This window comes from Hypanus sabinus, chromosome 29 (genome assembly GCF_030144855.1).
Source record: "Hypanus sabinus isolate sHypSab1 chromosome 29, sHypSab1.hap1, whole genome shotgun sequence".
NCBI lineage: Eukaryota > Metazoa > Chordata > Chondrichthyes > Myliobatiformes > Dasyatidae > Hypanus > Hypanus sabinus.
In genome coordinates, this window is record NC_082734.1 from 11669748 (window position 1) to 11685530 (window position 15783).

Genomic DNA, 15783 nt, shown 5'->3' on the forward strand with positions numbered 1-15783 from the left:
TGTAGAAGGTTAAGGGGGGACTTGATACAGGTAATTAAAATTATGAGGGGGATAGATGAGTTGACGTGGATAGGCTTTTTCCATTGAGAGTAGGGGAGATTCAAACAAGAGGACATGAGTTGAGAGTTAGGGAGCAAAAGTTTAGGGTTAACACGAGGCGGAATTTCTTTACTCAGAGAGTGGTAGCTGTGTGGAACGAGCTTCCAGTAGAAGTGGTAGAGGCAGGTTCGGTATTGTCATTTAAAGTAAAATTGGATAGGCATATAGACAGGAAAGGAGTGGAGGGTTATGGGCTGAGTGCAAGTCGGTGGGACTAGGTGAGAGTAAGCGTTCGGCACGGACTAGAAGGGCCGAGATGGCCTGTTTCCGTGCTGTGATTATGAGTGCCGGCTTCATTGGCTGGAAATCGCACTGGGGAGTTCGGCAGGCGCTAAGGAAATGCAGCTCAGCAGGGTGACAGCAAACTGAGCTTGGCGGGAGAAACTCGAATCTCCAGGTAAGACAAAACGTCGGCAGGTATTCATTCGCCCCTGTGCGGCAACGTCAGGCTGGGAGGGTGAAGTGACGCAGGAGCTGACACACCTGGGCACACCTGGGCAATAAAAGGAGAGCAGGGAGGCAGCTCCGACATAGACAGAGAGCGAGATGGCGGGGGCAACGCCAAGGTAAGGCACCACCTTCAGACCCCCTCCCGTGGAAACCTGGCCCCGAAGGAGCTGGGTTCAGGAATACTTGAAATCTTTCTTTTCTTTTCTTCTCTACTTTGAGGCGTGAAATCACGGTTCCCTCCTGAGTTTATTTTCTTTTTAAGCCGGGGGGCGCCGGAGTAGGGTCCGCTTGCTGTCCTTCCTCAGACCGGGATTGTGAAGCCGAAGGGTTCGCGCGTCCCCCGACCCTCCCCGGGCTTTGGCGAGGACCAGGTGGACAATAGACGCCGGGGGCTGGGAGCTGTCTATCTGTGATGCCGTCCCGTCCGCTTTCCCGGCGGAAAGTTAACTCCGGTTTGGTTCGGTATCATCGACTAGATCCCAGCTAATCCCCGACCCCATCCCCGCCACGGTCCCGGTAGATCGTTCCCACACTGATACATGCTGGTCGATGCACTTCAGGTTCACATTTACTCATCACGTCCGTTTAGTTTTGAGATACAGGGTAGGCCCCTCCAGCCCTGTGCCGCCCAGCAACCCCTGGCCTGACCACGGGAAAGTTTACAATCACCAATTAACCTACCAACCGGTAGGACTCTGAACTGTGGGAGGAAACCGCAGCGCCCGGTGGAAACCCACGCACAGTCACGGGGAGAGCGTACAGGCAGCGGCGGGATTTGAACCCGGGTCCCTGGCGTGGGTTTTTACACTACTACTGTGTATATCCAAACACTAAGTAAAATAAGATCTTTGTTAATAACCAGCCCCAGTTAGGGGTGTTGGGGGGGGGCAACATAGCATGCCCACAGTGCTCCCACTGAACAACACCGGACTCGACAAATTAAATATAACGAGCTCGAGAAAGCAAGCCCCTTTCCTCCCTCCCACCCACCCACATACACACAGACAGCCCTCTTGTCGAGAGCCATTGTTCAACAGATCTCCGCTTAGTGATCTACCAGGATCAGGACATCCTTCCCCTGCCTTCTCCATTGGTGGCATCTTTGCAGGTGATTCACTCGTTGTATAGCTTCTTGTCTGCCAGCCCCAAACTTGCCCCTTGCCACCCCCACCCTTCCCCATCTGTTCAATAGATCTTTGCTCATGACTCGTGTGTTGACCAGTTCCCCCCCCCCCCCGCCCCCAATCAGTAGATCTTCTCCTCTGCCCTATACATTGATTGGACCCTTCTTGGTGGCGGTCAGCAATTCCATCTGACCATCCGCCACCGGGCTGAGGGGTTGACCTCTGCCCCTGTTCCGCCGTTGCTGCTCGGTTTCCAAGATCTGCATGACAGGATTTGTTTTTACCTTGTCAGTAGGTCACAGCTGATACCAGCCATCAGGGGCCGACCGAGGTTCTGTGTTATAGTTCATCTCATGTCTCTGTGATACATTGGGGACGAATGTCCCTTCCCTCCAGGGACAGAGATGCTACTTGCCTCACCTAATCCTGTGTGTTGCCCCCTGAGTGCCCACCTTTGCTGAGACCCCACTTAGAACCAACCCGTGACTGTATACCAGCTGTGTAGCAAGCACAGGGGGCAAAAACAAAGCATCGAGACTCACTCCATTTAATCAGAGATTTGGATTTCTGCGAGCGGCGGGGGTTAATGGTGTGCACTGTTAAAGTCTCGGCTGAGTGGCGTTGTCGACCGATGTGTAAAGGGCGAATCCACACCCTTGGGAGACCATCCCAACCAAAACTCTGAGTCAAGGTCAAGGTGAATCATGTTTACCTTAAACATGTTGCAAGAGGCAACAGTCATTTAGTGCAGCTTACGGCCGGTTTCTCCTGGAAATGAGATACGAAATTACAAGTTGATAGTGTGGTTAAGAAGGCGTACATTAGTTGGCCTTCATTGGAAAAGCCCCAGGGAGACATTGCAGCTCTATAAAACCCTGGTTAAACCACACTTGGAACATGGTGTTCCGTTCTGGTCACCTTATTACAGGATGCAGAAGGGTGCAGAGGAGATTTACCAGGATGCTGCATGAATTAGCATGTTTTATGAAGATACGTTAGCGAGCTGGGGCTTTTCTCTTTGGAGTGAAGGAGGATGAAAGATGGAGATGTACAAGATGATAAGGAACATTGATAAAGTAGATAACTAGAGACTTTTTCCCAGGATAGGAATGGCTTATTCAAGAAAGCATAATTTTAAGGTGTTTATGGAAAGTATGGGAGGGGTGGGGAGAGTATCAGATGTAGGTTCTTTAAATGGAGGGTGGTGTGAGTGTGAGTTGCCCTGCCAGGGGTGGTGGTAGAGGCAGATACGTTAGGAGCATTTAAGAAACTCTTAGATAGGTACATGGTTGATCTAACTTAATGGAGGTAACATCTTGGGCTGAAGGGCCTGTACTGTGTTGTAATGTTCTATGTTTTAAAGTCAAGGGTTAATGTAGGATGAGAGTTTGTTGGCTGTGGGCCTGTACTCACTGGAGTTTACAAAAATGAGAGGGGACCTCATCCTATCGAATACAGGTCTCTCCCCCCCCCCCCCCCACTTTACAAAGGTGGAGCGTTCCTATGAAACCTTTCCCAAGCCGAAATGGCGTAAAGCGAAGAACCATTCATTTAGTAAACAGGTTACTAATTTAAAAATAGATGTAAAAGCGAAGTGGCGTAAGGCAAGCATTTGTAAAGCAGGGGACACCTGTATTGAAAGGCCTAGGTAGGGTGGATGTGGAGGGGGTGTTTCCTATAGTGGGGGGGGGAGTCTAGCACCAGGAGCACAGCTTCAGAATAGAAAAGTGTGCCTTTGGAACAGAAATGAGGAGGAATTTCTTTAGCCGAGGAGCGGTGAATTTGTGGAATTTATTGCCACAGATGGCTGTGGAGGCCAAGTCATTGGGGGTATTTAAAGCGGAGGCTGATAGGTTCGTCATTAGTAGGGACATCAAAGGTTACGGGGAGCAGACCAGAGTATGGGAGGGATAATAAACCAGCCGTGGTGAAATATCAGGGCATGATGGGCCGTGACCTGATTCTGACCTCCCTATGGTCTTAAGGAGAAGCTACACTTTAAATGGTTGGTTTTGTTTTTCAGTTTCTCCTTTAGGGTGAACTGGAAGATGATCGCGGCGCTGCCCTTCCTGTTGTGTGTGTTTAATTATGGATCTGCTCAGAGCACTCCTCCCAGAGGCTGCGGTCCCAACCTTCTAAACGCTTACTTCAAACTCTGTGACTTGGATGCAGTCTGGGGGATTGTCTTGGAAGCATTCGCTGCTTTGGGGGTCGTCACCAGCCTGGTGCTGGTCGTGGTGCTCCTGGGCTTCACCCCGTTCATCGTCGACAGCAGGAAGAAGGCTTCCGTTCCCATCCACTGCATCTTCCTGCTCGGCACCATGGGCATCTTCGGCCTAACCTTCGCCGTCATCATCAATTTCGATCAGAGGACGTGCCCCACCAGGATCTTCCTCTGGGGTGTCCTCTTCGCCGTCTGCTTCTCCTGCTTGCTGGCCCAGGTCTGGAGAGTGCTGAAGCTGGTGCGGTCAGGAGACGGTCCGTCTGGGTGCTGCATGGTTGCCGTGGTTCTGTGCCTGACACTGGTCCAAGTCATCATTGACATAGAGTTTCTGGTGCTGCTAATCTACCGAATGAATCAAAGCTGTACCTACACCAGCACTGACTTCTCCATGTTGCTCATCTACGTCATGTTCCTGATGGCGCTGACTTTCTTCCTGTCCATGTTCACCTTCTGCGGCCGCTACCACAAGTGGAAGAAATATGGTGTGCACGTCTTTGTGACCATGCTGCTCTCCATTGCGATCTGGGTGGTGTGGATAGTCATGCTGGTGCGCGGGAACGCGGCGCTGGACAGGAGCCCCCTGTGGGACGACCCGACGCTCAGCATAGCGCTGGTCGCCAACGGCTGGGTCTTCCTCCTGTTCTACAGCATCCCCCAGCTCCGGCACATCACCTGCCCAGCCAAGCCCGAAGACGGCCCTCAGGAGACCGTGCCTCCGAATCTGCACAGTGGAGTGATGGGTGGTGTAGACAACCAGGCGTTCACATACGAGGAGCCAAACAGAGGTGAGTGAGGGGTTCTTGCGAGACGAGCAGCTATGAATATCTCCAGGGTGGAAGATCTCGGCTTAAAACTCTGAACTAGGAGTTGGCCAAAAAGATCTTCTCAAGTAGAGGCAAACAACCAACCCTTCGGCCCAGTGAGTCCGTACTATCATTTACACTAATTACACTTTATTCTCTCCACGTTCCCATCCACTTTCTCCAGATTCAGTTTCAGAATTAGAATCAGGTTTAATATTATCGGCATATGCTGTGAAATTTGTTAACGATGGCACATGATAATAGAGAGAGAAAAAGAAAACTATGAACTACAGTGAATAGTTCAATTGAATTATGGAATTAAATTTATGGAATTCTTTGCCACATGCAGCTGTGGAGGCCCAATCATTGAGGGTTTTTAAGGAGGAGATTGACAGGTATCTAATTAGTCAGGGTATCAAGGGATGTGGGGGAAAAAGCCAGAAATTGGAACTAGATGGGAGAATAGTTTAGCTCATGGTGGAGTGGTGGAGCAGACTCGATGGGCCGAATGGGCTACTTCTGCTCCTTTGTCTTGTGATCTTGTGTAAATAAGTGGTGCAAAAAATTAGGAAATAAAGAAGTAGTGAGGTGGTGTGCGTGGGTTCAATATCCATCGAGAAATCGGATGGCAAAGGGCAAGAAGCTGTTCCTGAGTCGTTGAGTGTCCAGCTCATTAATCACACGGACATCAGAAGATGAAATGTGTCATTTACGTTACCAAGGATGTCCCAATGAGGCGTCTCAGCCCGAATGTTGACTCTTTACTCCTTTCCGTTGATGCTACCTGACCTATTGAATCCTTCCAGCATTTTGTGTGTGGCTCCCAAAGATCTGTTACAGTGCATTAGGAACCGAAGACTTACCACTCAGCTCTGCGTCAGAATGAAGGGGCAACTTGCAGAAGCTGATTAACCTCCTCTGGGATGTGGGAGGAAACCAGAGCACTCGGGAGGGGTTAGTGAACCCACTCAGTCACAGGGAGAACATGCAAACTCCACACAGACAGCGCTGGAGGTCGGGATTGAACTAGGGTCGCCGCAGGTGTGAGGCAGCGGCTCTGGTAGCTGCATCAATGTGCAGTTGTGCTCCCTGGGACTTAGTTAAGGTCTGGAAATGCTCAGCATTCACAGGGAGGGGAACAGAGTTACAGTCGCAGGGGAGTGACTTTCAATGGTTCAATACAGTAGACCACCTGAAATTCTTACTCTTCACAGGCGTCCACGAAACAGAAAAAAACCCCACAAAGGATGAACGACAGAAAACGTTAGAACATAAATGCCCCCCCTCCATCCTCCAATGCACAAACAGCAATAAAAGCAACAACCCTCCCTCTACTTGCTCCTGTAAAAGCATCAACACCCCTCCACCATTGGAGCAGGGGGACAGTGCAGGGATGAACAAATTGCAAAGATGGAGAAGAAAGCAGGGACACCTTAATAATGGCATGAAGTGGAAGGGGTTGATTAAGGGACATGCAAAGACAATGAAAGTAGGGTTAGCAGTATCTGTGCCCTGGGGGTGGGGAATAGGTTGTGGAATTTGATATTGAATCCCTGCAACCTGGTACAGGGACGAGGTTAGAAAAACCATTCTATATCGCAAACTGAGAGATGAGACAGGGCCTAAACTCCCCGGGGGTAAGAAGAAATTGTCTTAATGAAGCATATGATTACTTGTGACGCTTCACTGGGCTGATGCAGGAATGTTGTTTGCTGAGAAAGATCAAAATGGAAATGAAAACAGAAAATGCCGGAAGAACTCAGCGGGTCAGGCAGCAGCTGTGGGGGCGGGGGGTGGGGGGGAACTGTTAAGCAAGCTTTGGCTGGAGTGTTTGAAAGTACAGGGGTCTAACGGGGTTGTCTTTGAAAATCAAAGCTGCTACAGGAGCTGAAAGGAGTACACAAGAGACTCTGCAGGTGCTGGAAATCCAGAGTAACATGCACAAAATGCTGGAGGGACTCAGCAGGTCGGGGAGAATCTATGGAGAGGAATGAAGAGTCATTGTTTTGGGCTGAGACTCTTCACGGGCTCCTTATTCCTCTCCGTAGATGCTGCCTGACCTTCTGAGGTCCTCCAGCATTTTGTGTGTGCTACGCTGTGCGTGAGCCTATTAACTGAACCTTGCTTCAGTTTCACGGTCTTACCGGCTGTGACATTTTTGACCAGGGGTTGTTGGTCCTGATTTGCTGTCAAAACATTTCCACAGGGTCTCTGCATCAGGGAGACCTGATGTAGATTGGGAGACCACCTTGACAAGCAACTTCACTCCGTCCACTGCAAAAAGTGGGGTTTCCCAACGGCTCCCCCAGTTGAATTCTACTTCCCATTCCCATTCCAACATGTTGCCCCTTGGCCTCCTCTACGGCCATGATGAGGCCACTCTTGGGTTGGAGGAATAACACTTCACATTCTGTCTGGATAGCCTCCAACCTGATGGCATGAACATCAATTTCACTAACTTCTGGTAATATCTTTTTCCATTCCTCTTCTGGGTCCTCTCTCATGCCTTCTCTTCTCCTCACCTACCCTCCACCTATCACTGATGCCCCTCCTCCTTCCCTTTCACCCATGGTCCACTCTCCTCTCCAGTCAGATTCCTTCTTCTTCAGCCCTGTACCTCCTCCACCTATCACCTCCCAGCTTCTTACTTCATCACCCACCCACCTTCCCCCTCACCTGGTCTCACATATCACCTGCCAACTTGGACTCCTCCCACTCACCCCCCCCCCCGCCCACCCCGCCACCTTCTTACCTTGGCTTTTTCACCTTCCTTTCCAACCTTGACGAAGCATCTGGGCCCAAAATGTCAATTCCTCTCCGCAGATGCTGACTGACCTGTGAGTTCCTCCAGAGTTGGAAACAGAGTCTAACAGCGAGTGGTTTCCTGGGGCTGAGGTTGGCCTTGAATAATACAGAACAAAGTAACTGGTAATGAATGGGAGTACATCTCACTTCAAAGTAATAACTGGTTAGACAAGAGAAACCAAACTTGGATCTGTATTATTTGGCATTTAGAAGAATGGGGGGGGGGTGGGGGTAATTTATTGAAACATAAGACCCTGAGGGATCTTGACAGAGTCGTCATTGGAACATTTTCACCATTTAGGGAATCCCCAACAAGTTCAAATCCTATTCATTTAAAACAGACGCGTAACTATTTCTTTTTGTAAAGGGTGCTGAATTGCTGGAATTCTCTGCCCTAGGAGGCTATGTCGTTTCCAAGTATTTGAGGTGGAGATTCCTGAAGAATGTTCTCAGCCCAAAACGTCGATGGTTTACTCTTTTCCGTAGATGCCACCTGGCCAGCTGAGTTCCTCCGGCATTTTGTGTGTGTTACTCAGGTGGAGGTAGACACAGTTCTGAAAATTTATCGGTGGGGATCTGGCTTGGAAGAGGAGAGGTCTGGTCTCGGCCCGAAATGTCGCCTGTTTATAAATGCTGCCTGACCTGCTGAGTTCCTCCACCATTTTGTCCACGTTGTTTTGGATTTCCAGCATCTGCAGACTTCCTCATGTTTTAGATAAGTCATGATCTTATTGAATGATAGGACAGGATCGATGGGCTGAGTGGCCTACTCTTGCCTCTATTTTCTTGTGTTCTCCAAAGCCAGTGATGGCCTCGCATACTGACACTATTCACTGTGAAACAAATTCATCTGATGCTCCCAGATCAGATGCTTACAAGAGGACACTGGAAATAATCAATGAGCTTCCGGTAGCTGACAATGCCCTACCAGAGTCGGTGTTTTTTTTGGGGGGAGGGTGTGGGGGTAGCGTTGTAGTTAGCATGACACTATTACAGCTCAGAGCATTGGTTCCGGTGTCCTCTGTTTAAAAAAAGTTTGTACGTTCTCCCCACGTGAGTTTCCTCCGGGTGCTCTAATTTCGTCCCACAGTCCGAAGATGTGCTGGTTAGTAGGTTAATTGGTCATTGTAAATTGCTCTGTGATCAGGCTAGGATTAAATGGGTGGGTTGCTGAACAGGGTAGCCCGGTGGGCTGGTATCACTAAATAAATAAATAACTGACTGTTGGCAGACTTCCTTCAGCACCGGGACATACACGTTCACCATTGGTACAAGGTGAACAAAGGTCAGGCACTGAATGGATGCAGTAACAGGTGACTTAAAGCACACATCTGTGCCTGTGTGCTGACAAGGTAATTCAATAACCTAACCCATCACCTGCAGGCAAATAATGTGTTTTCAACCCAGCTTTAATACCTGCTCTTGTGAAATAAACAGTGTGCTTTGTACTGGCAAGTCCCACTTCAACTCAGGAGAAAGGCGCGGTATTGAAAGACGTCTATGGACCTTGCTCGATTGTTCTATTAGGATATGACACAGCTCCTCTGCTCTCCATTTCTCCCCCGCCCCGACTCCTTTCTCAGTATGGGTCTCTTCCAGAAATCCTCTCTCAAGTGGGAAAATATCCTCATTTCTCACACAAGAGGTTATTCAGATGCTGGAAGTCCAGAGTGTCACACACAAAATTGCTGGAGGAACTCGGCAGGTCGGGTAGCATCTGTGGGGAGGAGTAAACGGTCGATGTCTCGGGCCGAGACCCTTCATCGGTACTGGAAAGGAAGAGGGAAGTAGCCAGAATAAGTGGGTGGGGGAAGAAGTACAAGATGGAAGGTACATTTGGCTGAGGTAGCAGGTCTGGGTGAGCGCACAGTCAAAGAATCAGAGGGCAGCAGAGATCAGAGAAGGGGAGCAGTGAGAAAGAGTCTCACTGAACTCCAGATGAAGAGAAGATTTAAACTTCTTCAGGTAGGCATCCTTCGAAGTGACTTCGCAGTGGAGCAGCAAATCATAAACACGAGAGATTCTGCAGAGATCTTGTTTCTCTAACCGTTAAGGTTAAGTTTTTCATTTTAATTTTAATAATTTCTTTACAAAAACCCCATTATTTTAATTTGCTTCAACACTGGACCAAATACAAACATTTGTATAAAGTTTATAATTAAACCTTCTAGTCCCTCTAGATTTAAATACTTCTCCTGGAAAAAGAAAGTTTTTAATGCTCCTATATATTTCCATTTGGATCATTTTTCATTAGAATATCAGTTTAAATATTCACTGACTAGAGAGTAGGTATTGCGTGAATGCACGCTTGGTTAATATACATGCACAATTTCATTTATTTCAAATTGTTAATATTGGAGACATAGAAAAGTACAGCACAGAAACAGGTCCTTTGGCCCATCTAGTCTGTGCTGTTCTGATTGAACATATAAGGGGATCTGATTGAAACATATAAGATTATTAAGGGATTGGACATGCTGGAGGCAGGAAGCATGTTCCCGCTGATGGGTGAGTCCAGAACTAGAGGCCACAGTTTAAGAATAAGGGGTAGGCCATTTAGAACAGAGATGCGGAAAAACTTTTTCACCCAGAGAATGGTGGATATGTGGAATGCTCTGCCCCAGAAGGCAGTGGAGGCCAGGTCTCTGGATGCGTTCAAGAGAGAGTTAGATAGAGCTCTTATAGATAGCGGGGTCAAGGGATATTGGGAGAGGGCAGGAACGGGGTACTGATTGTGTATGATCAGCCATGATCACAGTGAATGGCGGTGCTGGCTAGAAGGGCCGAATGGCCTACTCCTGCACCTACTGTCTATTGTCTATTGTTCCATTTAAACTGCCTGTTCCCATTGACCTGCACTGGGACCATAGCTCTCCATACCCTACCATCCATATGCTTATCCAAACTTCTATTAAACATTGAAATCGAGCTTGCATGCATCACTGTGTGCCGGCAGTTCGTTCCACGCTCTCACAACCCCCTGGGCGAAGAAGTTTCCCCTCATGTTCCCCTTAAACATTTCACCTTTCACCCTTCACCCATGACTTTTAGTTGTAGTCCCACCCAACCTCAGGTGGAAAAATCCTGTTTGCATTTACCCTATCCATACCCTTCATAATCTCCTCTTAGTCTTCTAAGCTCCTAGGAATACAGTCCCAACCTGTTCAATCTCTCTTTGTAACTCGGGTCCTCCAGGCCTGGCAACATCCTTGTGAATTTTCTCTGTACTCTTTCAACCTTATTTACACCTTTCCTGATGGTAGGTGACCAAAACTGCACACAATACACCAAATTAGGCCCCACCAACGTCTTAAGCAGCTTCAGCTAAGGAACTTGATAAAAGTACTCCACACACTACGTTATCAAACCTGCTTAAGAGAGCGAAGAAGCTCAACACTTACAAATTCTCCCACCAGACCCAGGAGCGCCCAGCAATCTGAAATTCCGAATACAAGCTGAACCATCCAGGAAGTCCACAAAGTGCAACCCTGTGTCCCACATTTACAACCACATCCCTTCACTACGGGTTGCTAGAATTTAAAGGCTCCAATATCTCAAGGGTTTTAATGTTATACACTGTGTTTCGGGGAGGTCAAAGTTCAAAATGATGGCTCAGCCCCTTTCAACCCACGCAGTGGTTTCACTGGAGTGACAGAGAGGAAATCATACACTCAGTGGTCACTTTTATTAGTACACCTGCTCGTTAATGCAAATATCTAATCAGCCAATCACGTGGCAGCAACTCAGTGCGTAAAAGCACGCGGGCACAGTCAAGAGGTTCAGTTATTGTCCAGACCAAACGACAGAATGGGGGAAGGAATGGGGCGCCACAGTAGCATAGCGGTTAGCATGACGCTTTGACAGCTCAGGCCGTTGGGATTTGGAGCTCAATTCCAACACCGTCTGTAAGAAGTTTTTATGCCCTTCCTGTGACTTGTGTGGCTTTCCTCCCACGGTCCAAAGACGTACCGGTTAGTAGGTTAATTGATCATTATAAAATCGTCCTGTGATTGGGCTCGGGTTAAAAAGGTGGTCTGCCGGGCGGTGCAGTGCGTTGGGCCTGTTCCACTCTGCTCCTCTAGATAAATGTGACCGAAGTGATCTTGACCGTGAAATGTTGATGCCCAGTGGGGTGGTTTGCGGGTGGCACCGTGGCCTGGCGGTCAGCGTAATGCCGGATGTTAAAGTTCAGAGTTCAATTCTGGTGCCGTCTGTACGTCCTTCCCACGGAATGCGTGGGTTTCCTCCGGGTGCTCTGGTTTCCTCCCACAGTGCAAAGACCTACCGGGTAGGTGAATTGGTCACTGTAAATAGTGCTGTGATTAGACTAGGGTTAATTGGGGTTGTCGGGGGTTGCTGCAGGGGCATGGTACTCCTCCCCCTTCTCCCTCCTCATTTTTTTATTTGCCTCGTGCTCACTTCCTGATGAAGGGTCTCAGCCCAAAGCATCAACTATTTATTCATTTCCAAAGATGTCACCTGACCTGCAGAGTGCTTCTGGTACCTTGCGTGTGTTTCTCTGGATTTCCGCCCTCTTACGTTTGAGATACGAATGAGGGGTTGTGATTTATTGAAGTGGATAGCTGGCATAAGCCATGGAAACCATTACCTCAGCTTTCACTCACCCCTGATTTATTTGCCTCCGCAGGATTTGCCATGACTCATCCCAGCATTGCCTCCTCGCCTCACTACAGCAACTCCATCGCAATGGAGAACAATGTAAGTTCTTACCTGCTACCATAACCAGCCTCTGTACTCTGCTTTTGATTCTGCATCAGTGGGTTCTTGCTGGGCAAAGGGTACAAGGTGTTAAATATCGAGCCAAATATCGAGGCAGTTGCTCCAATCTACCATTGCTGAGTGTTAACAGACTCGGGAGCCTTCACCATCAGACTCCTGAACCAGCAGGGATAACTTTACTCACTACAACCCTACGTACTCAGTAAAGGACTCACGTTCTCAATATTATTTGGTGAGGCGTATTTTAGAGTTATCGTGTGAAGTTTAGGTAACTAACCTACAGGAAAGATGTAAGTAAAAGTGAAAGAGTGCGGAGAAAATTTACAAGGATGTTGCCGGGATTGGAGGTCCTGAGTTATACGGAAAGATTGAATAGGTCAGGACTTTATTCCCTGGAACGTAGAAGACCGAGGGGAGATTTGAGAGCAGTATACAAAATTATGAGGGGTAGAGATAGGGTAAAGCTTGCTTGCACTTACCCTCTGAGGTTGGGTGGGACTACAACTACAGGTCATGGGCTAAGGGTGAAAGGTGAGAAGTTTAAGGGGAACATGAGGGGAAACTTCTTCACTCAGACGGTGGAATGATCCAGTAGCACAGTTGGTGCATGTGAGCTCGATTTCAACATTTAAGAGAAGTTTGGATAGGTACATGGATGTTAGGGATATGGTGGGTTAAAGTCGATGGGAATGGGCAGTTTAAATGGTTCAGCATGGACTAGATGGGCCAAAATGCCTGTTTCAGTGCTGTATCTTTCTTTGCCTCTGTGTACTTTAACTTTGGAATATCAAAAGGCAGATACTTCACCAGAGAATTTTATCTGTGATGAGTCCCCCTAACCCTTGCAAAAATATGGTCCCTTTATTGTATTCATCTGTGTGGTTTAATGATCAGAGCTTCTACGCGGCTCCTTGCTCTATTCCACATATTGTCCAATCACCTCATAGAAGGTTTAAAGCGTCACAGCACACCAGCCACCACCTCCACTCCCCAGCCCTCTCCAAATCCCGACCTTGACCCCTGCCTGACTCACTCAGCTGACTGAGGAAGGTCACCTTGCTGGGTCAGTGTATCCTGAACACTGCGCACGGTCAACAGGGAACCTGTGGGTCGAACTCACACTCTGACCAGAGTAGGAGGCTACGTAAACAAACTCCAAACAGAAAGTTCAGGGGACTCCATAGAGTGATCTTTCAAAAGGGGCTGACAGGAGGGTGTTTATTAAGGTGGAATTGTTTCTGTGAATATTTATTTCTGAGAGTATCCAGGCTACAGTGGAGCCCTTTGCCGAGAGCGTGGCCTATAAACCGCCCAAATCACAATGAAAACGTCAATTGGACAAACTCAGTTCAACAAAAAGTGAAGTCAAAGGATCACCAGCTTCCATGTGGGTCACAGGGACAGTGCTGGAAATAGGCAGCAGGTCAGGTTGCCTCTGTGGAGAGAGACATTAGCCCTGCCTCTCTCTCCACAGATGCTGCCTGACCTGCTGAGTGTTTCAGGTGCTCCCTGTTTATGTTTCAGATTCCCGGCCTCTGCCGGTATTTTGTTTCTGTCTTGTTCCATGTGCAGACTTGCATTTATTATTCATGTGACTGATCTAAACCCTCTTGCGTTATGTTATAGATGTACAGCGCGCCGCAAGAGTTTACAATCCCTCGGCCACAGACGAAGAACAACTACTACCCGACGCCTTTCCTACAAGATCCCTATCTCAGCTATCAGACCAGACAGACAGTGTTCTAGAGCTCCTGGGGCCCGGGCGACTCCTCGTCCCTGCTACAAACCGTTCCCCCACACTGTCAGACGATTAAGATGTAAGCCTTTCTCGCACACGACTGTTTACATACCGACTCATTCTCTCGCCAGTCACCCAGCGGTGCGGGAAGTTCAACTGGTTATCGCAGCCTGCTTATCTGACAGGCAGAGTTACAGAGGTTGGCCAAGGGGGAAGGTATAGCTAGCGAGCGGTTTGATCTGCAGTACGAATTAGATAGACGAGCCCTTGAGATTGGTGCTTCACATCTCACTGCCCCTAAAGTGTATTATCGGTGACACGCCAGCAGCAATGTCAACGGCTGGACTTGTGAATGCTTGCAGGGTCCCGCCACTTGCATTTGCCTCCCTTCTTTCCCCAGCGCTGCAGAGGGTAACTACCACAGTCTCAGCCCGTCAGGCAGCTGTTCCGCCTGCCCTGGCTCCCCGGCACCCCCCTTCGCGCCCGCTTCCATCTCGAGCGGCCGGACCTCCAGAGCACCCTCCCGCCTCTCCGATCGCCTGACCGGAGGCAACCAGTGTTCAGGACGATGCCCCTGTCGGCCACCAGGCATTGGAAGGCCACTGTCTCCCTGAGACTGGGGCAGCTTCTTTCTCCTGTAGCTCCATACTGTAGCCAGTAAAATGGGCCGGCCGCTGGTTCACAATGTGTTTGAATCTGTAGCTCCATACTGTAGCCAGTAAAATGGGCCGGCCGCTGGTTCGCAATGTGTTTGAATCTGGTAATAGTTTTCTGAGGACATTGTATAGTAAACCACCCAGGTCTAGAGGGGGAGAATCAGCAGAGAATTCCAGCTAAGCCTTTTTCATCCTGCCTTCAGGGCCTATGACATTAGGGTACACTCCCTCCAGTCCAGATACAGGGTCTCAACTTGAAATGTCAACTGTCCATTTCCCTCCACAGATGCTACCTGACCCGCCGAGTCTCTCCCGCGGTTTGTTTTATTTCTTGCTTCAGGTTCCAGCATCTGCAGTCCCTTGTAAAATAGCTGCTGGTGCCAGCCGTAAGCCCAGCTCTGATTGCCACCGCTGTCTGTCAAGGAATCTCTACATTCTCCCCATGTGGGGTCCCTCTGAGTACCCGGGCTCTCCCCCCATCCCACCCCACCCCACACTCCAAAGGCGTAGGGTTAGGGTTAGTGAGTTACGGGCATGCTATGTTGGCGCCGGGCGTGTGGCGACACCAGCGAGCTCCCCGGTTGATTGGATTTGACGCAAACAACACATTTCACCATATGTTTTAATGTACATGTGATAAATAAATCTAATCTTAATCTTTTTCTTTCCATGTAACTGTAAATTGCATGTGTAACTTTAATGTAAATATTATTTATCTATTTTACAGCAATAGATGTCAGTGTTTTACTCCTATGCCAAACTTTATTTAAGCATTTTTGTAGTCGCAATAAAATTTAATTATTTATATAATAAAGATGCCTTTGATTGGATTATTATTTTAACACAAGGAGAAGTCATGAACCCTTAGCAGTGTTGCTGAGCAGAGAGATCTTGGGATCCAAGTTCATCGCCCCTTGAAAGTGGCTACACAGGTCGACAGGTGCAGGAGTAGGCCATTCGGCCCTTTGAGCCAGCACCGCCATTCAATGTGATCCTGGCTGATCATCCACAATCAGTACCCCGTTCCTGCCCTCTCCCCGTATCCCTTGACTCCGCTATCTTTGAGAGCTCTATCTAACTCTTGAAAGCATCCAGAGAATTGGCCTCCACTGCCTTCTGGGACAGTGCATTCCACATATCCACC

The 15783-nt window shown here is 48.6% G+C and overlaps 1 protein-coding gene across 1 annotated transcript; it reads left to right on the plus strand.

Moving 5' to 3' along the window:
* The first annotated feature begins 554 nt into the window (after positions 1 to 554).
* Positions 555 to 15135, plus strand: LOC132382982 (G-protein coupled receptor family C group 5 member B-like). Its single transcript, XM_059953629.1, has 4 exons — positions 555 to 665; positions 3697 to 4682; positions 12154 to 12224; positions 13872 to 15135. Exons 1-4 carry the CDS (start codon positions 646 to 648, stop codon positions 13989 to 13991), a joined length of 1197 nt encoding a protein of 398 aa, XP_059809612.1. The 5' UTR covers positions 555 to 645; the 3' UTR covers positions 13992 to 15135.
* The last annotated feature ends 648 nt before the right edge of the window (positions 15136 to 15783 follow it).